This window comes from Cervus canadensis, chromosome 8 (assembly GCF_019320065.1).
Source record: "Cervus canadensis isolate Bull #8, Minnesota chromosome 8, ASM1932006v1, whole genome shotgun sequence".
Taxonomy (NCBI): Eukaryota; Metazoa; Chordata; class Mammalia; order Artiodactyla; family Cervidae; genus Cervus; species Cervus canadensis.
In genome coordinates, this window is record NC_057393.1 from 50,759,295 (window position 1) to 50,782,759 (window position 23,465).

Consider the following 23,465-nt stretch of genomic DNA (forward strand, 5'->3'; position numbering starts at 1 on the left):
AGAAGAGAAAGAAGGACAGGGCCAGGAATCAAGGGTAGAGTTTGGGTAGGCAAAAGAGAGAAGGAAAGGCATCCCCAACAGAATAAGGAAAAGCCAGAGACGTGGTAATGGGTAGGGTTGGCTTTTTGGTTTGGGGAGGAGGAGTTACAGGTGGAAAGAACTGAGAAGATCATATTGGCTGAACTGGAAGAGAGGAAGGAATGGGAACCAATAGTTCCTGGAAGCCAATGTTGTCAAAACAGGCACAGACATTTTGTGTGTGTACTGGGGCCCCAGGTATCTGTCTTGGTCACACCTCACTGGTGGAGGTCTGTCTATGCCCATGGGCAATGGGGCTGAGGAACCTTCTGGAAAAGCCATAAGATCCAGGTAGGGAATGCCTGGCCAGAGAGCAAAGCCTTGGAGTCAAATGTGAAGAATGGATGAGGGGAAGGTGGTGTTGATGGTGGGATGAGGTTGAGGGTAGGGCCAATCAGTAGAAATCGACAGTTCCTTCTCTAAAAGCTCTGGGGGGTCCTGCTCTGGAGCCCTCCTCAGAGTGAGATAACTAGAGGTGAGGGGCGCTCTCTGCCCTCAGGCCAAGACACCTTGTGCCTTTGCCATTGGTGGTAATGCCCATAAGGCTCAGATGGCAGTGATCTGAGACTGTGTCCATGGGGTGTTCAGGGCGGTGGGCTGGGAGAGTTCATGAGCCCATGGGAGACACCTCTGCGGTCACCCCCAAATATCTGAATCTACCCAGCTCGTCCTTGGACGCACCAGTGGAGCAGGGGACTTACTACTCCCAAGAAGCCTCTGTTCCCGCAGGCTGTCAAGGTCTGAGAAACGTGGCTTGTTTAATTTTCGTAAGCACCCTGAGCAGAGTAACGCTACTTCCCATTGATAGACGAAGACACAGAGGCCACGAGAGGCCATGTAACTTGTTCAAGATCACAGCCTGTGAACGGAAGAGCTGAGATTTGAACCTGGCTGACCCAGCCTGAAGCTTGGGCTCTTTCTAATGCCCTTACCGCCTTGTCTCATTGTCTTTTCACTATAAGATAATGTCACCGAGAGAATTTCCAGGGGCCCTTTTTAGAGGCCGGTTCTGTCTTCATCTCCTTTGAGCCCAGGCACCCTGTGGGGTCTGTGCAGTCATAGCTTGGCCGGCATGCAGTGGCTTTGCAGGTGGGCAGCCCTGCCAGTCAGCCCAGCAGCCACCTGCCCCTCTGGGTGACCGCCCACCTCTGGCTGTGCCCTGCATCTCTGGGCCTGCGGCTGCTGCCATGAGAGGGGATCCCCCACCCCCATCTTCAGGACTGGGTGATCCCAGGAAGCAATAAGCCGCTGAGTGCATGGCCAGGGCTCCCCTCCCTAATCCCCAGCCTGTCTGTGCTTATCCGATGGCTTCAAGTGGGGGTGTGGACAGACGATGAGCAGTGGGCAGCTGCTGGGTTGGCTGGGCCGGCAGGACAGAGCAGTGAGGGACAGGCCCCTGCCTGGGCTACAGAGAAGCCAGGAGCCATGAGGGTGGCGGTGGGCATGCTCTGGCTCCTGGCCCTCGGAGGGCCCCCACAGGCCCAGGGTGCCTGCCCCTCTCAATGCAGCTGCAGCCTCCATGTCCTGAGCGATGGCAGCAAAGCCAGGTATGGCACCAGGTGTGGGGGGTGGGGCGCTCAGCCCCTGAGGCTCTCCCAGCTAGTCTGGGCTGGGAGGGGTTGGATGCAGGGTCCTAGGACCATGGCTGGGTGAACCCTCCATCTCCCTGGTCACCAAGATCCAAGGGTCTCATGGGCTGGTCTGTGCTGCATTTTCTTCCAGTCAGCAGGTTGTACCTCTACCCTGGGGATGGAGTGGGGATACTAGGTACCTATACACAGGGGGCAGGGGTGGGGTACAGGGGTGCCAGCTCCAGGAAATCCTCCCTGAGTCTTCTGCCAGGATCCTGAGAGAGGAACCCTCCTTCACGGCACAGGAAATCCCCCCCCCCCTTACTTGTTTCCTCTCCTTCCTTCCTGCCCCTGACTATCCCCTCGCTATCTCCCCAGCTCCTTCTTCCCCAGGACTCTTCCATTCTCTTTCCTCACTTCCTGGGGGTACCAAATCATATCCCAGGTATTTACCACCCCACCCATGATGGGACCACCTGCTTCCTCATGCTTTTCCCACTTAGGGTCCCCTCTGGCCCAGTCTCCAGGAATTTCAGCCTTGACTCCATTCTATGGGCTCTTGGAAAGGCCAAGAGTGTCCATTCCATTGCAAGCAAGGACCCTTCCACCCTCAGTCTCTTCTTTGACTTTCCCCATCTTCCATCTGAGCCTGGAGAGCACTTCCATCCTCTCCTCCGCCCCCTCCTGGGATGTTCCCAAGGCCCCCGTGGTTTGTGGACCCTTGCTCTTCCCCCATGGCTTATTCCCTGTCTCTCTTTGGCAATCTTTAAACTAACTTTTCTCTGACCTCTTCAACACTCCATTAATGACTGCTGCATTTCCCAATTTGCTCAAAGATTTCAGTCCTTGGCCTAGGGTCTTTCTTACCATCTTTCTAACCTTCTGGAATTTCATCCTCCCTTTCCCCCTTGTCTTAGATGAGGGTTGGGGAGCCACTGATGGTTTCTGATCAGGGCAGCAATGTTATCAGTACAACTCTTTCAATGATCTTACCAGTGGGTGCCAGGCTGATTGGGTGTGGTGGGAGGTAGAGAATGGAGAGGTACCCCCAAGAAAGGATACCCCGTGTGGTCTGAAGAACAGAAAGAGCTCCATATTCAGGCCAAGTCTGTGATGCTCCAACTCAAATGGATCATCAGAGGTAAGGATCTTCTCCCCAAGGGAAGTCAGGGCTGAGCCCTGAGCAGGCCAAGAAATGCCCTATGGCCAAGGACAGGGGTTTCCCAGGTGGTGCTAGTGATAAAGAACCCGCCTGCCAATGCAGGAGACATAAGAGATGCGGGTTCGATCTCTGGGTCAGGAAGATCCCCTGGAGGAGGGCATGGTAACCCACTCCAGTATTCTTGCCCGGAAAATCTCTCGGACAGAGGGGCCTGGCAGCTACAGTCCATGGGACTGCAAAGGGTCAGACAAGACTGAAGCGACTTAGCACACAAGAACAGTGTGATCAGGGCGACAAAGAGCCTCCCTGCAGCCTACAGAGAGCAGAGGGCTGCAAGCGGCACAGCATCAGAGCTGGCCCTAGAGCCTGGAGCTCCAGTTCTACTTCCAGAACTCTCCTTACCTGGTGATGCTGCCATGGGCAGGGACCAAGGAAGGCTTCTGATAGCAGGTTGGCTTTAGGATGGAAAATGAAATTCCAAGGGCAGTTCAGGGCCCCTAAAGTGAGCCAGTGGTCATCCCTCCTGTAAAGCCAGAGCTCTCACCATCGATTCTACCTGCCCAGAAGTCTCACATCTAATAGGCACCAAGGCCATCTGCATAGTGTCTTATGAGGGGACATGAGGCCATGAAAGGCTGTAGAGGATCCTGAGGTCCCCAGTGGCCACAGGCAGGTGGTACAGTCAGACCAAGGCTCCTTTAGCATCTCAGATGCCTTCGGGCCTCTTGGAGGGCCCAGTTTTTACATCTGAGCCCTTGGCGGGCCTGCCTGTGCTCCATGCTCCCCGATCATGAAAAGCTTGTGTGCACTTATGGGTCCCTGTGGTTTCCTGGGGGGAGGGTGAGTCTGGACACCTGGAAAGATGTATCTGCACATCCTTCGTGCCTTTCTGCCCCACCAGGAGCCATGCTGTCAGCCTGTGTTGGGCTCTTACTGGTTTCTTTCATCCCTTCCTTGACTGTTTTCTCCCCCTTCCAGCACGTGTTTTCCCATCAACTCCCTTCCTTCCACCTACATCCAGACCTACCTCCCTGCAACACCCAAGCTTCCATTATCCCTGAAGATATCATTGCCTCCAATGCTTTTTTTCTTTCTTTGCTAAATTATAAGCTGTACAGGGACAGGGGCTGGGAGTCTGATGTTCTTCTGAATTTCTACTATACTCATCGCTCAGCAGGAGTTCCATGGACATCTGAAGAATGAATATGAGTGGGTGGAAGTAACCAGGCCTTTTGTGGGCACATTGACAATAACTAGCCAAGCCCAACTGACTTTTGAGGACTGTATGTGAGTTAAGCTGAAGGATGCTGGTGGAGCCTGTGTGTCTGTGTGGTGCCGGGAAGGCTGATATGAGCCATGTGTTATGACATTATAAGAGTACAACCTCTCTTAGTAAAACGAAGAATACCCCCCCACCCCCCCACCTCTTGCAGTGTGAGCAGAGACGTCCTCCAGATGAAACGGGGGCTGCACAAGGGCTGAGTCCCTCAGGCCCAGCCTCCAAGTTTTACTCTCTTAAGAATCTTTCCCTTTCACCACATGTGGGCGTGCTGCTCTCAGTGATCGTGTATAACAGAGTCCTGAATTGGAGGCTCCTCGAGAGCAGGGACTGCCGCCTGCTCTCTCTCTATCCTCTGCTTTTGTGTCAAACTTGATAGAATGAGGTTTTTTTTTTTTTTTTTTTTTGATAGAATGAGGTTTAAGAAGTCACTGTCTGGGCAGAAGCAGCATGGGAAGGAGCTGGTAAGACTGACCTGATGGAACTGCAGTGCTAGATGCAAAAACTTAAAACATTGGTCAATAGTAATTTGGTTTCTACAGGGAACAGATATTGCAGAGCTGGTACACATATGACCTCATTAAAACCCCCCAAACTACCCTCTGAGGAGGAGTCTATTATTCTGGGGAAACTGAGGAAAAGAGAGGTTACATAATATACTCAGGGGCACACAGCCAGCAAGCAAAGAGCCCAGAGGTTAATCTACCTGTGAGACTGCAAAGTTCCAGCTTTTAAACACCTTGATCATCTCAAGGTCCCTCAGAGTCAGGAGGGGCCTGAGGCATCTCTTGTATGGCTTCCACAACTGATGCCATTGCTATATATATATACACATATTTAATGAAAAGCCAATGCAAACTGAGCTATAATTTAACAAACAAACCCTTTCAATTCATAGATGCAATGTGACAGTACACAAGACGGTCTCAGGATTTCTAAATACTATTCATTCTTCGTTGGCTGCAGGAGGTATGGGCTGTAAGGGGACATAGCAATTCAAGCTTGAGATCCTTCAGGCAGGGGACCGGGCCCACTCCACAGAACCTTTGCTCAAATACTCCCATTTCTGTGTCCAGGACAGTGGTGTGCAACGACCCTGACATGACTCTGCCCCCAGCATCTGTCCCTCCGGACACCTCCAAACTGCGCCTGGAGCGGACGGCCATTCGCAGGGTGCCCGGGGAAGCCTTCAAGACGCTGGGCCGCCTGGAGCAGCTGTGGTTGCCCTACAACGCCCTCTGCGAGCTCAGCGCGCTGATGCTCAGGGGCCTGCGCCGCCTGCGCGAGCTGCGCATGCCCGGGAACCGCCTGGCCGTCTTCCCCTGGGCGGCGCTCAGGGACGCCCCCCAGCTGCGGCTGCTGGACCTACAGGCGAACCGCCTCTCCGCTGTGCCGCCGGAGGCCGCGCGCTTCCTGCGGAACCTCACTTTCCTCGACCTCTCCAGCAACCAGCTGCTGAGGCTCCCGCAGGAGCTGCTCGCCACTTGGATTCACCTGCACACCGGGCCCTTCCTTCCCGGTCACCATGCCAGGTTGGTCCTAGGTAAGAAATGGCATCTCTTAAGAGGCACTCATTGACAGGTAGGGTTAGGAGCTCAAGCTCCCGGCCAGACTGTTTCAGTTCACACCCCAGCTCTGGACTTTCCCCTTGTCCCAGGAGGGTGGGGGAACCCTGGTGGAGTCTTGGAGAGTGGGGTGGTGGGGAGTGGATGAGGAGTATCATTAGAGAGACAGATGTCCCCTAAACATGCTTTGGCTTATGTGGGGTACAGCACTGGGGGCTGGAGCAATCTTAAGAGTGGTTCAGAGCAGCTCCTGCCCTGAGGCGAGGGAATGTCTCTCAAACAGGGAAAATTTAGACACCTCACGTCCCTGGAAGTGGGGCAGGGAACAGCAAACCCATTCCAATGCTATGTACTTTACAGACTTTCTTACCTAGTAAAGAACACTGTATATGGTAGTACTTACATGGAAAGACATTGTTTATTTGAAAATCAAATTTGAATGCCCTTTAAATATATAAAGAAAGCTGAGCATCGAAAAATTGATGCTTTTGAACTGTGGTGTTGGAGAAGACCCTTGAGAGTCCCTTGGACTGCAAGGAGATCCAACTAGTCCATCCTAAAGGAGATCAGTCCTGGGTATTCATTGGAAGGACTGATGTTGAAGCTGAAACTCCAATACTTTGGCCACGTGATGGGAAGAGCCGACTCATTTGAAAAGACCCTGATGCTGGGAAAGATTGAGGGCAGGAGGAGAAGGGGACAACAGAGGATGAGATGGTCGGATGGCATCACCGACTCAATGGACATGAGTTTTGGTAGTCTCCGGGAGTTGGTGATGGACAGGGAGGCCTGGCATGCTGCAGTTCATGGGGTCGCAAAGAGTCAGACATGACTGAGCAACTGAACTGAACTGAACTAAATATATATATGTGTGTGTATGTATGTATATGTGTGTGTGTGTGTGTATGTAGTGCCCTCTTCTGATTATAATTCCTTCTCCCTCTCCTAAAAGGTAGTCACTGTTATGTTTATTTGCATGTTCCCTCTCTTCTACAATACATTTACATACACATGCATAAACATACATACATGCACATAGAAACTTTAGGAATATTTCATCATATTATACGTAAAAAACAGCACTTTTTCGCCCAGCAATAAGTCTTGGAGGTCTTTGTAAGTTACCACAAATGGATCAACTTCATTTTTTTAAAACTTTGGCATAATATTCCACATGCAGTTATTACTGTTGTTGTTTAGTCGCTAGTTGTGTCCAACTCTCTGCAACCCCGTGGACTGTAGCCCGCCAGGCTCCTCTGTCCATGGGATTCTCCAAACAAGTTGCCATTTCCTTCTCTGGGGGATCTTCCGTCTCAGGGGTCAAACCCAAGGCTCCTGCAGAGTCTCCTGTATTGCCGGCGATTCCTGACCACTGAGCCACGGAGGAAGCCCCATCAAACAGTTACACTACAGTTTATGTAACCATTCCTCCCTTTATGGGCCTTTAGATTGCTTCCCTTATTTTGTTAATACCTGTGGTGCTGCAGAGAACATTCTTGACAATGCATTCTTGTGCACGGAGGCAAATGTTTCTCTAGAATAGTTAGAGAAGTGGAATTTCTGGGTCCATGGAGTGCACAAGTTAGATGTTTTAATATTAACCATGGTCTCTAAAGTGCCAGTTCTTACCTGCTCCCACCCATGTGTGTGTTTACTCAGCAAGGTTATTTGAGTAACTCAGCCAGCCAATGTGTGGGCTCCATTCTAGGTGCTGAGGATACAGCAGTGAACAAGATGGATGAACATCTTTTCCTGCATGAGGCTAACAATCAAAGTGGACAGAATGTTTAACTTTTGCCAATCTGACTGGTGAAAGTTTCATTGTCCTTTCACTTTGCCATTTGTATTTATTCTTTGGGGATTCTGTTGTAACAAGTGAAGTCGGAGAGCTGACTACCAGAGCTGGGCAGTGATGACTCTTGTGATGCAGAGGTATCATAAAATGCATTTAACCAGTGACACAGGATAGCAGTCACCAGGATGGAATGGGGTTGGGGGGTGGGAAATAAACTAGTGCCTTCCATCCAGTGTTCTAAAGGACCCCAGAGTCATGGATATACAAGCAGGTCTGAATCCACTGTCCCCAACCCTTGACATTTTCCCCTCCAAATATATCAAATACACCTATGTAAATATATTATATGCTGTTGATTAGACACTATCAAATTTAATAACAATCTGGGGAGGACAGAAGGATATCACATTATATGATTCATTTTGTATTTAAGAAATGCAAACATATGAAAAGGAATTGTGTTTCAGGGTTGAGGACACATGATACCTCTCTCTATATTGAAAGTTCTTTGATAGGGTGGGTGCAGTAACCTGCCTTCAGCTCTATAAAGATGTTAAATTTTAAAGTAAAGAGGGCTGAGGCTATAACAGGATTTGATTTCCTGTCATCCTCACTCTTGTCTTTTTGAGCCTGTGTCAAAGGGATCATGGCTCAGAACATCCACCCTCGTTGCTGGAGTGATGCTGAAAGTACACTTATACTGGGGGGATAGGTGTCAAGGGTTGGGGTAATGAAGCATTTCTAGAAATAGATTTTGGCATATTTCAGGTTTTACAGAAATACCCACTGCCTGGCCAGTAGTCTGAGAGGATCAGTCCAACAGTGGCAGTGGTAACTGCCAATTTTGTCCATATGCTGTCCTGCTTATACATGCATGCTAAGTCACTTCAGTTGTGTCTGGCTCTTTGGGATGCTATGAACCGTAACCGGCCGGGCTCCTGTGTCCATGCATGATGCTGTCCCACTCACCCAGTGCTTAATATGATTTACCTTTATTTATATTTATAGCAACCCAGAAAAGGGAGTAATGCTATCATTCTATTTTATTTTATTCATTTATTATAAAAAATTTTTGGCCACACCATGTGGTATGTGGGACTTTAGTTCCCCGCCAGGTATTGAACCCATGTCCCCTACATTGAAAGCATGGAGTCTTAACCACTGCACTGCCAGGGAATTCCCAATGCTGTCATTCTAGATGAAGAACCAGACCTAAGGTTGTATAGCCAGTGAGGCAAGGAGCTGGGCCTGGAGGCCAGTTCTGCTGACTCTGAGATCATGACGTAACTTGTCCTCCCTGGGGGGAAAGGGGCGCTGGGCCTGGGGATCTGAATACCTTGGGCTTACCTCTTGCCTTCCTTCTCACCCCTGTAGGGCTGCAGGACAACCCCTGGGTGTGTGACTGCCGACTCTACGACCTGGTCCATTTTCTAGAAGGCTGGGCTCCAAACCTGGCTTTCATAGAGGCCAGGCTGAGGTGTGCCAGCCCACGTAGCCTGGCTGGAGTGGTCTTCAGCCAGCTGGAACTCAGGAAGTGCCAGAGTCCGGAGCTCCGTCCAGGGATGACCAGCATCAGGTCCCCTTTGGGCAGCACAGTATTGCTACGTTGTGGGGCCACTGGGGTCCCCGGGCCGGAGATGAGCTGGAGTAGGGCCAACGGGCACCCACTCAATGGCACAGGTGTGTGACCTCCAGGGACCACTGTGCTGAGATCCCAGACTAGGACGGGTGGGTCACACAGGTGGGGAGGGGGTTCAGGTTTGCCAGGAGGAGGGCTAAGGAAGGCTCTCTACACCCGTCCTGTCTGAATGGAGTTGGAGGGCTCCAGCCAGACGTGGGCATGAGGGCAGTGGCTTCAATGATGATCGTGGCACTCAACCTGTTCTGTCATATTCCACCAGCCACAGACTGGTGGATTCTCAGGGCGCACACGAGAGGAATGAAACACTGGCTTTGGGGTAGAAAGTGTTCTCTTAGTGTATTTAATATTTTTTTTTTAATTTATTTTTTTTTCCAGTGGGTTTTGTCATACATTGATATGAATCAGCCATGGATTTACATGTATTCCCAATCCCGATCCCCCCTCCCACCTCCCTCTCCACCCGATTCCTCTGGGTCTTCCCAGTGCACCAGGCCCGAGCACTTGTCTCATGCATCCCACCTGGGCTGGTGATCTGTTTCACCATAGATAGTATACATGCTGTTCTTTTGAAATATCCCACCCTCACATTCTCCCACAGAGTTCAAAAGTCTGTTCTGTATTTCTGTGTCTCTTTTTCTGTTTTGCATATAGGGTTATCGTTATCACCTTTCTAAATTCCATATATATGTGTTAGTATGCTGTAATGATCTTTATCTTTCTGGCTTACTTCACTCTGTATAATGGGCTCCAGCTTCATCCATCTCATTAGGACTGGTTCAAATGAATTCTTTTTAATGGCTGAGTAATATTCCATGGGTGTATATGTACCACAGCTTCCTTATCCATTCATCTGCTGATGGGCATCTAGGTTGCTTCCATGTCCTGGCTATTATAAACAGTGCTGCGATGAACATTGGGGTGCACGTGTCTCTTTCAGATCTGGTTTCCTCAGTGTGTATGCCCAGAAGTGGGATTGCTGGGTCATATGGCAGTTCTATTTCCAGTTTTTTAAGAAATCTCCACACTGTTTTCCATAGCGGCTGTACTAGTTTGCATTCCCACCAACAGTGTAAGAGGGTTCCCTTTTCTCCACACCCTCTCCACCATTTATTGCTTGTAGACTTTTGGATAGCAGCCATCCTGACTGGCGTGTAATGGTACCTCATTGTGGTTTTGATTTGCATTTCTCTAATAATCTCTTAGTGTATTTAATATTTACAATAAGTTTCTAAGTGGTAAATATGAAGCCAGTATCACTAGAAGTAATTAATGCTAGGAGTTACCATCTACTGAGTTCTTCATGTGTTAAATGTATTATGTACATAATGTCACTGAACTTTAAAGAACAACCTGATTATCCTTCTATTTTGCATATAAGTAAATTGAGGCCCTGAGGGGCTAAATGCTTGGTCTACACCACACAGCTCATACAAGGAGGAACTGGGAGTCCTTAGCCTGTGCCCTTTTGGCTGTGTAGACAGAGATGGTTCATTCCTGGCACTGAATTGGGGAAAGGGGTTTGCAGGAGTCACAGCCCACCTACATGCAGAAAGAGGATGGAGGAGGCATCATTTTTTGGCCTCTGACCAGAACACCTCCCATCCCTCCCAGCTTTCTCCTCTGTTTCCCTCAACTAGGTTGGCAAGTGTTGCTCTAGGGCTGTGGGTTTGAAATCAACGTACCAACAAAACTGTGGAGGAGTTCCACTCACCTAAAACAGAAAAGTTGGAGATGCATTGGTGGAAGCGGCAGTGGGCCCAGGCAGGGGTGTGCAGAGCACTTGTAGAGGTCCTCTGCCTCAGGTGCATGCAAACCCCCATCCCCAACTTATCAGCCCACTGCCTCTGAGGGGTTAGCTCTGCAGAAATCAGGGCCCTGAAAGACAGTACTGGAACATCTCAGATCTAGATGGTTGATCATTCTTATGCTCTGCCCCAGTCTGAAAAGTGAAAGTGAAGTCGCTCAGTCCTGTCTGACTCTTTGCGACCCATGGACTGTAGCCTATCAGGCTCCTCCGTCTGTCCATGGATTTTCCAGGCAAGAGTACTGGAGTGGGTTGCCATTTCCTTCTCCAGGGGCATCTTCCCGACTCAGGGATTGAACCCGGGTCTCCCGCATTGTAGGCAGAGGCTTTTACCTCTGCCTGGGTGTCCCCAGGCAGTCTGGGTGTCCCCAGATTTAATCCCAGCTGATCTCCATTCCCTTGGCCAATCTAAAAAAAGTTCAATAAAGCCCAGTCTTTTCTCGGGTGTTGGGCAGAATGTACACAATCCAGGGGCTGTGAACTTGGCTGTAAATAAGCTTGGGGCAGATGGGGCTGTTCATTCTCCCTCATGTGTCTCTTTTCCCCCTTGCAGTGCACGGGGAAGTCTCCAGTGACGGCACGAGCTGGGCTCTACTGGGCCTGCCTGCCGTGTCCCACCTGGACTCAGGAGACTACATCTGTCAGGCCAAGAACTTCCTGGGAGCCTCTGAGACTCTTATCTCCCTGGTCGTCACGGAACCGCAGACATTCACGGAACGCAGTGGGGGCCCCGGGGCGCTGTGGGCAAGGACGGGCGAGGGGGAGGAAGCTGCCGCGTATAACAAGATGGTGGCCAGACACGCGCCCCACGTCCCTGAGCCTGCCGTCCCGGCCACCGGGCCCCCCGCGCCCAACACGAAGGAGCAGCTGTTCCTCCAGCACTTCCAGATGAGGGCCCCAGAAGAGCACTCGGACGTGCCGGCCGGCCCCCAGGAGGCCCAGACGGTGAGCTCCCTGAAGGTGGTGGGGGACACTTACCAGAGCGTGACCTTGGTGTGGAAAGACCCCCAGGCTGGGAACACAACTGCCTTCAGCGTCCTCTACGCGGTCTTTGGGCAGCGCGACATGCGGCGGGTGCTGGTGCCGCCCGGGAAGACCAGCGTCACCATCCGTGGGCTGGTGCCCAAGGTCAAGTACGTGGCGTGCATCTGCGTGCGGGGCTTGGTGCCCCGGAAGGAGCAGTGCGTCATCTTCTCCACCGACGAGGTGGTGGACGCCGAGGCCACTCAGCGGCTCATCAACGTGGTGGTGATCAGCGTGGCCGCCGTCATCGCCCTGCCGCTCACGCTGCTCGTCTGCTGCGGGGCCGTCCGGAGGCGCTGGCGCAAGTGCCGCACCAGGGGCTCCGGCGAGGCCACAGGTGCCTACGTCAACCTGGAGAGGCTGGGCCACAGCGAGGACGGCTCGGAGGATCTGTCCCAGCACAGCCTCAGTGAGGCCGACAGACTCCTCTCTGCTCGCTCCAGCCTGGACTCTCAGGCCGTGGGCATCAGGGCCAGCAGACGGATCAACGAGTACTTCTGCTGAGGACCGTGCGTCCCCCTCTCTGCACACAGCTGCCTACACACCTGCCCCCACTCTCCTCCTTCTCCTCCACTCTGACACCTGAGTCCATGCTCACCCACTCTTACCTACCCAGGTACCTGCTTCCTCTTACATTTACACACAACTACAACAGTTAACACTTATAAAAGCACTTACTATGTGCCAGGAAGTGTTCTAAGTGCTTTATATATATTAACGCATTTAATTCTTATGACAGTCCTTTGCAGCAGCTCCTAGCTTACCTGGAGAAGGAACAGGGGCAGTAAGTAACTTGCCTGTATCACTTTTTGCTGCGTAACAAACAAAGGCAAAATCGCAGTGGTACAAGGCAACAAGCGCTGATTTTCACACAGTCTACAGGTTGATTGGGGTGGCTCTGCTACATGTGTCCTACTTGGGGCCCAGGATGGAGAGTCAGTGGCTACCTGGGGGAGGCTTCTTTCATGGAGATGTCAGATGATAGAGAAATGAGCAAAAACATACAATACCTCTTAAGCTCCTGAACACTGCCATTTCTGCCCATATTCTATCTGCCAAAATGAGTCTAATGGCCAAAACTAAGCTTTTAACAGGGCAGAAAGGGACAGTTCTCCCACAGAGGTAATGGTGGGGCAGGACAAACTTTGCTGAGCAGTGATCTAACCTATGTTGCTCACAAGCACACAGCTAGGAAGTGGCAGCTCTAGCATTCAGCCCACACACTTGCTTCCAGAGTTGCTAGTCCTTACTACTTCCTATACTACATCTTGACTACATTTATGCTAACTCGTAGGCACTCACGTTTAATCTTTTTATCCATTTTCTACATTTGTACAGTCACACACATACACATCCAGAGACAAACACCATGCCCTCACTGTGGACACTCATGGATTCTAATCATCTGATTTTTTAGTAAATTCGGGAGGTTTGGATGATGCCCACAAGACTACTGCTCATGTACTTAGAATCTGAGACTGAAGGGATCTGAGAGATCCTGAGGCGGGTGGCCTGGTGCACCCGACACTGTCCGGCACACAGCTCGCTTCTGTCCCCATGTAGCACTCTTTGTGATTCTAACTGAAACTTAACCTGAGTTCCTGAGGGTGTCTCAGAGCCTCCTGGGTCACTCCATAAGCCACCTCAAAGGAGGATTCCGGTTCAGTTTGCTTAAAGGTGGGAAACCTCTGAGATGCAGTCTCTGTGCACAGGAGCAGGCAGATGTTCCCAGCAGAAGGACCAGCGTTCTGTATTGTCTATAGGACTGTCTTCTCTCTTGGAAGAGAACATCCAAGGTGTTTGGTGCCAAGGCCTTTGGCTAACAACTGAGGAAAGCAAGTGATGGCACAGCTTTTTGAAACTGGGGACAGCAAGTGATGCACCGGAAGCTATTTTGTTAGTGTCATCTGAGACCCTGTATCATCTTTAATATTTGCTGAATATAAAAAGCAATCATTTCTGAACTACTTCCTATGACATTTACGAAAGACCTTATGATGGATGACCTTACAACTTCTTTTCTTGTTTTCTCTCATTTTGATCTTCAAAATGACCTGTTTCGAAGCCTGGGCTATTTGACTTAACAGACAAGAAAACTGAAGCCCAAAGAGCTGAATAATTTATAGAGGACAGTGATACATTTTCTTGGAGGATCTGAATCTTTGATACTGTTCCAGACAGGCTGAGAGTCTTTATTCAATGTTGATCTCTGCAGTGTGACCCATAGCAGGTTTACTATGGAAATGGGTTTTTTTCGAGCTAAGTGAAACCTGGGGTCAGAACCACGAGAGCACCAGTGCATATGAACATGGGATTTTCATATATGTGTATTTCCTGCCCATCACCTGGAGGGTACAACTGACTATAATTTGAGAACCATTGCTATTGGCTAGGGAAATTATTTGGTTATAACATGATGAAGCCACTGTCTATATCATAGGTCAGCAAACTTTTTTTTCTGTAAAGAAAGCCAGATAAGAGATACTTTAAGCTCTGTTGCTGCTACTCATCTCTCGAGTGTGAAAGCAGTCTCAGACAATATGCAAGTTAATGAGCATGGATGAGTTCAAAGAAAATGTTATTTACAAAAACAGGTGGCAGGCTGAATTTGGCTCCCCATCAATTTAGATGTGTAAAGGCATTCTGCAATGCCTTATGAGACTCAAGACTCAACTCTAATTGTCTGATATATGAGACTGACAGGCACTCCCCAAATCAGAACAAATTTAAGTGTGGTAGATTAAAGCAGCCATCTGTTGAAATGATAAAGATGTTTTCTCTAAATGACTGACTGAGCCAATCAAGATTGAACAATTACTGGCCCAACTAACATGTAGTCAGTTTTATTGAACCATGTTTGCAGAAAAATCAGGAACTTGAAAGCAAAAATGTGTTAGTATTTATCCAATATTGTGTGTGTGTATGTGCCTGCATGCGTGCATGTGTGTGCGTGCGTGTGTGTGTGTGTGTGTGTGTGTGAAAAAGATCGAAAAAAGATTCGACTTCCCAATGATTCATGAAGACCTACCTTAGTGGTCTGAATGGAATGGCTCCCAAGATGGTCAGCCTCCAGTACCCCTTCTGTCAGTCTTTCTTTGTGTGTTGTCTTCCTTGGTTTGCTCTTGTAGAGAAGAATCATCCTGGACTGTGCTCATGAATATTCAAGTCATTGGAAAAAACACATTCACATTGTAAAAAATAAAATGATGTCCTGTTTATATATTAGTCTGTTGGTACATGAGTCTGCTTACTATAAGTCAGTCCCTGTAAACCTAATGTCTTCTTAGAGTCTTGGGAAAAGAATTTCTAATCTCCCAGATGCTGAAGACCAGCCTGTACTATGGTGCTCCCACAGCATGTGGCCCTAGGAAGACTTGTCTGGAGCTTGGCGGAATCATGACATCTCTATGATGTCTTTTCTTTTTTTTTAATGCAACATGGTTATATTCCTGCTGATCTACATAGAAGGTCACTTGATGTAGACTTGCAACCTTACAGGGTACCAAAAGGCAGACAAGCGAAATTTAATCCTGGGAGGTGGATGTGGCTATTAAGCTATGCTATTAATCAAGAGACTCAGCAGTGTGTTTAGAAGACTAGAGTTGCAAACTTTTAACTGTCATATAATACAAGAGAGACAGAAATCAATTTACAAGTTTTGGAGCATATTTTATTTGATTATAAGGGCATTGTAGTCAGGATAGCTTAGGCTTATGCTGTGCTAACAGCTCCCAGATATCAGTGGCTTAACATAGAAACATTCCTGCTCTCATGGAGTCAACTTTAGTGAGTGGGAAATAAGGATGGAGAAAGGGTCCTGCTCTCTTATTCACCCAGGGACACAAGTTGATGAAGGCTCCACCACCTGGAATGGCAACACTTGCTCCAACAAGAGAAAAGAGAACTTGGAGAATCATGGAGGGACTTTTGAAACATTATTTCCTCCAACATTTCATTAGCGTGAATATTGGACATGTAGCCCACCTATTTCAAGAGGGCCTAGGGACATAGCCTTCTGTGTGTCTATCACAGGCATGCCCCAGAACAAGGGGAGCCTAGAGGACCATCTCGGACATGGTTGGAGCAGGTGGAGGAATGAAGGAAAAACACCAGTTTGAGAAAAAGGAAGGACAGCACATCTGCTCCCTAGTAGGTTGCCTAGTTCTCAGTCTGAGCTCTCCCAAAGTTCTGGTCATGAGACTTCCCTTGTGTTCCTGTGACTAAGACTTCATGCTCTCAATGAAGGGGGCCCAGGTTGGATCCCTGGTCAGGAAGCTAGATCCCATGTGCTGCAATTAAGAGTTCACAGGCCAAAACTAAAGATTCTGCATGCCCCAACTAAGATGCAGCACAGCCAAATAAATAAATAATAATTAAAAAAGTTATGGTCATGGAGTGACATTTTTCCAATTGAATAGATAGGAAATCTGCTGCTGCCCAGAAGCCATTTTTATCTAATTATTTCACAAACATAGAGTAACTCCTCTCCCATGGCTCTGTCTCTACTAAGAATCCTAAGAGCCAAGTTCCTAAGAGCATCCTCCCAGAAGGGAGATGGAAGTGTAGTATTCTCAGATCCCTTCCCTTTGTTGTTCCATCTCTTGAGTTTAGTCTTCCAGCCAACAGCACAGCTACTCCCTATGACCAAATATCAGATAAGGAAACCAGAGGATGAGGGAGTCAGGAGAAAAGTAGCAGTACAGAGGTGACCTGGCTGATTTCAGAGAGGACATGCCAGTGGGTGTTCTTCTCAAGCTCCAGCAGACCACTGGAAGGCTGAGTTGAGCAGGATTCATTGAAGAAGGCTAGCTGGGATAAACAGAGAAGGAATTGGAGGGGATGTAGGGCTCTTTTGGCATTTTTATTTTGGGATGAGAAAAGAACTCACTGGTCATTTGTGATACCCATAGATTGAATCACATTTTCCCACAAAGCAAGCCTGACAAAATCTTGGCCAGCCTGGTAGGGAACTCTGGAATGAGAACCACCCATCAGAGTTGTCCCCCATCATGCCAAATTGGCCAGGTCCTTGCGCCCTCACCACCGTCAGTCTCTGCATGGGGCTGCCTTGGGAAGGGCAAGGAAGCACTGACTCTTCCTCAAAGGGTGTCTAGGCAGCACCTCTCCTTGTCGGCCACAGCTCTGTGCCCATGGCACTCTCCTTCCTTTCTAGTTTTTTTTTTACCTGGAGAGGAAGTCCAGATATCTAGCCATATTGTAGAGTTAGGTTGTCTGTGAACTCCAGCAAATATATTTGGCTTGGATGGAAAGCCTGCGGTGTAATCAGCTTAGTTGGTGACCCATTTCCCCATCACTGGTTAGCTACTAAGCGGATTTTCTTCCCTGAGGTCTTTTATAGGGTATAATGTATATCATGAATCTTAGGGGAACCCATGGAATTTCGATAGCCATCAGAAGTAATAGTACCCCAAGTAATAGACAGTGATTGTCTTCAAGAGTCTGTTGGTGTGGGAGGTGAATTAAACTTTATTGGGTACTTACTATATGTTAGATACTTTATTTTGCATAATCTTAGTATTTCCTAGAAACACTAAAAAGTGTTCATTTTTTCACTTTGCACAGAGAAATTCACTTTTCAAATATTTCAACATTAGGAAGCATAAGCTAGAGAGAAGGCCTCATGGGACCAGATTCATGGCAGTCTTGCTAGCCACAACATTCCTTGCATCTAGCAAGGGTGTGGTTTAGAGCAGATGACCAATTTATATTTGTTGAATGAATGAAGAATGGCAAAGTATCCATAGTCACATAGAATCTCACTTAAAAAATTTAATATGTGAGATATACTGCATTCAGGATAAGTTATGTGATTCAGGATAAGAAATGTGCTTTGATTTAATCAGAAAGCACAGTCTTGTGGTTTAACCTCTGTACCATGATGCTTCTCTGATTCTGGTCATTCAAGCAGCAGGTGAAGCTGTCTTAACTCACAAGAAAAATGAATCCACCACATGCTGGAGATACTGCCACTGATAAGAGTGGTTCTAAAATTACTTTGTCAACCATCACCTGCATTTGCATTTAGAGACTGGTTGAAAGTTCTGGGTTTCAGGAGCCAATTGTGATTGATGAAGTATTAGATGGATTCTGGCCAAATTACCTGAACCATGGTGCTCAGAAAAGCATTACTTGCTTGTTTCTCTGATCTTTACGTATGAGACTAAGGGAAGGCAGTATCAGGATTGAATTAGACATCTGCCTGATAGTTTGCTCTCTGGACTCAAGAGCCAGAAAAAGAGTGAATTTTTGATCTAGTTAGGAGAAATAGCTCCCTCTTCTGGTTTCTTACTGAGCGTGTGATCTGGGCCATAACAGACCTCAGGGCATCCAAGGGCTTTGCTGTTGCTGTGCTGACCTACATCATTATGGATTACCAATAATAGGATTTGCCACTTTGAGGCTTGGACTGTACTTATTTAAAAAACTCATAAAGTAGTTTCTTACAGAAGGCTATGGCTTCAGTTCCTCACTATTTCCTGCTAGTTCTGGTCCTTCTGGATTCACATGCGGCTCAGCCATCCTGTCTGCCAGGATGTGCCTGCTCAGAGGAGAGTTTCGGGAGGTGCGCTGGGCTAGCAAGATCCCAGAAGGGTGTAGGGGAGTGAGTTTTCTTTGGGGATGATGTGGTGTGGGAGCAGGCCAAGATTTGGCAGGAAATCAGCAAAATCTCTTTGAAACTCACTTTAGTTGGTTTAGTTGGAGCTAAAGTTTGATAAACTCTTCATTTTTACCAGAATGGGTCTAACTCAAGTGACTTACATTTTTTTCCTTCTAATTCATACATCTGATACCAGGATGACCCTGATCCTAATTCCCAGTTTCTTGATGTTCATCTCAAAGCTGTTCTGTTTTTTTGTACAGGACTCTGAAGTGCATATCTATCTCTTTGGGAGAGATCCCAAGGAACCTTCCTGAAGAGTTCAAGCAAGTGAGAATTGAAAACTCACCCGTATTTGAACTGCCCCTAGGGTTTTTCATCAACATGAGCACTTTGGAGTACCTTTGGCTCAATTTTAGCAATGTCACTGTGATCCACCTAGGAGCCCTGGAGCACCTGTCAGAACTGAAAGAGCTGAGACTGGAGGGAAACAAACTCCGTTCAGTACCATGGACAGCGTTCCGTGCCACCCCGCTCCTGAGGGTCTTGGATCTCAAACACAACAGGATTGATGCACTCCCTGAACTAGCTCTTCAGTTCTTGGTCAACCTGACCTACCTTGACCTATCTTCCAATAGACTGACAGTTGTATCCAGTAATGTCTTCTTGAACTGGCCAGCCTACCAGAAACACCGGCAGTCTGGCCGTGAGGCTGAGATTCTCTCCAGCATGGTGCTGGCGCTTCACGACAACCCCTGGCTATGTGATTGTCGCCTAAGGGGACTTGTCCAGTTTATCAAGTCCATCAGCCTTCCAGTCATCCTGGTGAATCCCTATCTCATGTGCCGAGGTCCTCTCTTCAAGGCAGGGCAACTTTTTCACGAAACGGAGCTCAGTGTTTGCACGAAGCCTCAGATCTCAACCCCCAGTGCCAATGTCAGCGTCCAGGTGGGACAGAATGTGACACTGCGATGCTTGGCACAGGCTAGCCCCTCACCAACTGTTTCCTGGACTTATCCTCTGAGCACATGGAGGGAATTTGATGGTAAGTACGTGCACCCTCTCCATATATCGGGGGGGCTGGGAGTTCTGTAGCAACCCTGTACTCAGAAGAGAAGTTCTAAACTGGGTCAATCATGAAGGAGGGGTGCAAGTAAGATTGGGACAGGCCTGAATTATACTCACCACGACAGAAAGCATGCCAAGATAGTGCCCCACTATTGGCATTATTTTAAATGGTTGCATACAGATCTCTATAGGATGTATGATGTAAATACTATATACTAATATATTTATATATTTGTTGCAGTAGGTCTATCAATATGATATTTATATTTGTTACACACAGGTGTATATAATAATATATTTATATATGTGTTGCATATAGATCTCTATGAGATGTAAGGTGTAAATATATGTATTACATATGTATTTGTTGCTTACATATATATGTTGCATACAGTATGTAAGACATAAATATATATTAGTTGACTTAACATACTGTATAAATATAATAGTGTTGTATATGAACACATGTATTCTTTGAAAGTCTTCTAGATGCAAAATAATATACTAAGTATTTTTAAATCATAGAATTTCTGACTAGAACTGAGTCTAGAGATAACTTATTACTTATTTCTTAAACTTTTCTGAGCAAACTCACCTGAGGTTCTTGTTTAAAATAAAATTTTCAGACCTCTCCTTGGAGATTTGATTCAATTAGACCAGGGGAGACCCCGAGAGCATTTATTTTAACAAGTGTTTCCTCACTCTCCCATTCCCTAACCTCCAGCTAGTTCTTACCAGGCAAGGTTGGGAAGTCCTAGATATTGAGTGAGTTTTACACATCCTACCACTATGTTGATCAGACCTTATTGGCTTGAAGTTGCAATACTGGGACCCAGGGAGAGACCTCCAGGGGTCCCATTGCTGGGATTCGAACCTGTCTTTCATTTCCTGAAGTTTAGGCTCTGCTTTCATACCTCAGCAGAAGTCATCTTTAATGTTGACCCTGCAGGTTTGGAGCACATCACGAAGCCAGGGATGGCCTTTCTAGAAGCATCTTGACACTATCTAGAAGACAGCTGGGAATATCTAAGTAAAACTGGAGAAATACAGGCACTCAGATATTATACATGGTGGCAAAACTCTGGAAAAAATACCTAATTAACTGAAATTTTGACTTTGTCCTATCATTTTGATTACATCTTATTGGTTCGAGGTTAAATACCAGTGAAGGAGAAATACAGCATTTGTTGTTGTAGCTTCTTTGAGAATGGTGAGGTACATCCAGATGTTGTCTTTGTGATGCTTTATTATCAGTCTCTTTGGTATCATGTTCAATCCATTCTCTCAATAATAGTAACAGCGAACACTTACTGAGCACTTACTGTCAAACTTATGGAGTGAGTACATTATCATCCCATTTTACGGTGAGGAAATTGAAGCCGAGAGAATCTAAGCAACTCTACTTACTTAGTACATGGATTTTACTAATTTACTAAGTAAATGCAAGACCGTTTACTTAGTAAGGGATAGATTCCAGGCATTTGGCTCCAGGCTCTGAGCCACTCTACCTCTGCATAGTAAAAAGGTACTTTCTGAAGCTCATGATGTTGTACAATCACACTGTTGTTAGAGATCTCCTAGAAACCAGGGGGTAGCTTGGCAAGGCTAAAGTCGGTTGGTAGGAGGAGCTAGTGAAGCTGAAAGAGTGCAGTCTTCACAGACAGAAGAACAAGGTTCCAGATCAATCGATGGCTCTGAACAATTCTAATTATGGACAAGTGGCTTAATCACTCTAGTCCTCAACTTCCCATGTGTAAAAACTGGATACTTACCTTACAGGGTTGCTGAGAGGCAAAAGAGTGAGTGAGTGAGAGTCGCTCAGTTGTGTCTGACTCTTTACGACCCCATGGACTACACAGTCTGTGGAGTTCTCTAGACTAGAATACTGGAGTGGATAACCTTTCCCTTCTCCAGGGGATCTTCCCAAACCAGGAGTTGAACCCAGGTCTCCTGCATTGCAGGCAGATTCTTTACCCGCTGAGCCGCAAGGGAAGCCCAAGAGGCAAAAACCTGGCACGGAACACATGCTTAATAAATGGTCACCACCACTTTAAAAACAACAACAAACACCCCCCTTCCCCACAAAAACCCCACAAAAAACTAGCATTGCTGGACACTCTCCAACTGACTGTTTATCAGAGAAATGTCTACCGGAGTTGTTTTGTTCTCTCTCCACCCAGTGTTGACCTCGTTTACTGCAGAAGATGCTACTCTGTCTGAGCTGGTCATACCTGCTGCCCACCTGGTGGACAGAGGCAATTATACCTGCCTGGCCTCCAACTCCCTTGGCATGAGTACCGTGGTCATCTCCCTCCGCGTCCAGCCCGCCCAGGCCCTGCTCGCACCCCATGCTCTTTTCTCCCCTTCGGAGAGCAGTGCCTATGTTGACCTGCGGGTGGTCAAGCAGACCGTGCAGGGGATCCTGCTGGAGTGGTTTGCGGCGGCGGACACTCCGGAGAAGTGGTTCACGCTCTATATCGCGTCGGACGAAGCCCTCAGGAAGGAGGTGGTCCACGTCGGCCCGGGAATCAACACGTACACCGTGGATGATCTCCTCCCTGGCACAAAATACGAGGTTTGCCTTAGCCTGGGGGGCCAGCCCCCACGCCAGGGCCGGTGTGTGGTCTTTGTGACCGGCCGGGACGACGGCGGGCTGGAGGGCCGAGAGCGCCTGCTGCACACCTCGGTGGTCCTGTGCGCGGCGCTGCTGGCGGTGGCTGTGGGCGCCTACGCCTGGGCGGCCCAGGGCCCCTGCCGCTGCCGGGGGTGGGGCCGGCGCTGGTGTCTTCACCGCAGGAGAGCCCCCAGGGGCCCCCTGGCGGTGCCGGAGCACAGGGACGACTCCTCCAGAGACCACACCGCCGTCGGTGAGGCCGGCCTGGGGCCCGGAGGTGATAAGCGGGAGGGGGACGAGCAGAGACCCCGAGAGGGAGATGACCACGGGGGAGGACTGGTGTGGACCGCCAGCCCTTAAACTAATTCTCTGTGGCCGCTCAACTTGGCTCGACCCATTTATTCAGCAAGTGTTTACTGAGCACCGACTCAGTTCCAGGCTCTGAACTTCACATAACGGTCCTGGAGTCACAGTCTTTTTTACCTTCATGGAACTGATGCCAAAGGAGCTTCGTCCAATTAGTCATTTTATTATCCATGGTGACTGGAGATTAATACATGTTATTTTCTTTGTAAATAACTGTATAACATTTATATGTTTACACGGAACTTTAACATATAATACATTTCACATATGTTACCCCACTGGAGAAAGGTAGGCTTCTACCCCTGATTACAGGTGAAGGAGCAGAAGTTCAGGCAGTTATAACCATCTGAGTCTGATGTTCTGAAAAAGCTGCCTTTTGGGGTGAAACGAGAGCTGGTGCGTGACGTGAGTCTCCTCTTGTGGGTGTCTGTGTCCCGCAGAGCAGTCCTTGGTGCTCCTGAGAGCCTGGCATTGCCAGCAGGAAGGAACAGGGGACTGGCTGCAGCCCGGGGCTCATATCTAGTGATTGTTGGAAACCAGAGTTATATGGCTTCTGGGAGCCATATCCGGAAGGAAAAGAATCTCTATAAAATCATATGACTATTATTATTGTTGTTACTATTACACGATCCTGATTTCCACCTATTTTCTTGAGACTGTGAGATTCAGGCTTATTTGTTTAGCTCTGTCTTCCTAGTATCTCAGTGCTGAGTATGACAAATGCTTTTCACATGAATAAGGATATAATACCTACTCCTGTTTCAAGTTAATGTTTCAAGCCCTCCTATTAAACTCCTGAGAGGTGACTGTTTCCTCTTATCTACGCTCACATGGAGTGGGGGTCCCCATGAAACCCACGGATGGGCTCACTGTCCCTCT

At 48.2% G+C, this 23,465-nt stretch overlaps 2 protein-coding genes across 2 annotated transcripts; both read left to right on the plus strand.

Moving 5' to 3' along the window:
• The first annotated feature begins 1,417 nt into the window (after positions 1-1,417).
• LRIT1 (leucine rich repeat, Ig-like and transmembrane domains 1) lies at positions 1,418-15,127 on the plus strand. The gene is made up of 4 exons (XM_043476164.1): positions 1,418-1,625; positions 5,167-5,633; positions 8,825-9,130; positions 11,450-15,127. Exons 1-4 carry the CDS (start codon positions 1,504-1,506, stop codon positions 12,421-12,423), a joined length of 1,869 nt encoding a protein of 622 aa, XP_043332099.1. The 5' UTR covers positions 1,418-1,503; the 3' UTR covers positions 12,424-15,127.
• A 3,265-nt stretch (positions 15,128-18,392) lies between these two features.
• On the plus strand, positions 18,393-22,580 carry LRIT2 (leucine rich repeat, Ig-like and transmembrane domains 2). Its single transcript, XM_043477286.1, has 3 exons — positions 18,393-18,502; positions 18,802-19,583; positions 21,787-22,580. Exons 1-3 carry the CDS (start codon positions 18,393-18,395, stop codon positions 22,578-22,580), a joined length of 1,686 nt encoding a protein of 561 aa, XP_043333221.1.
• Positions 22,581-23,465: the final 885 nt, after the last annotated feature.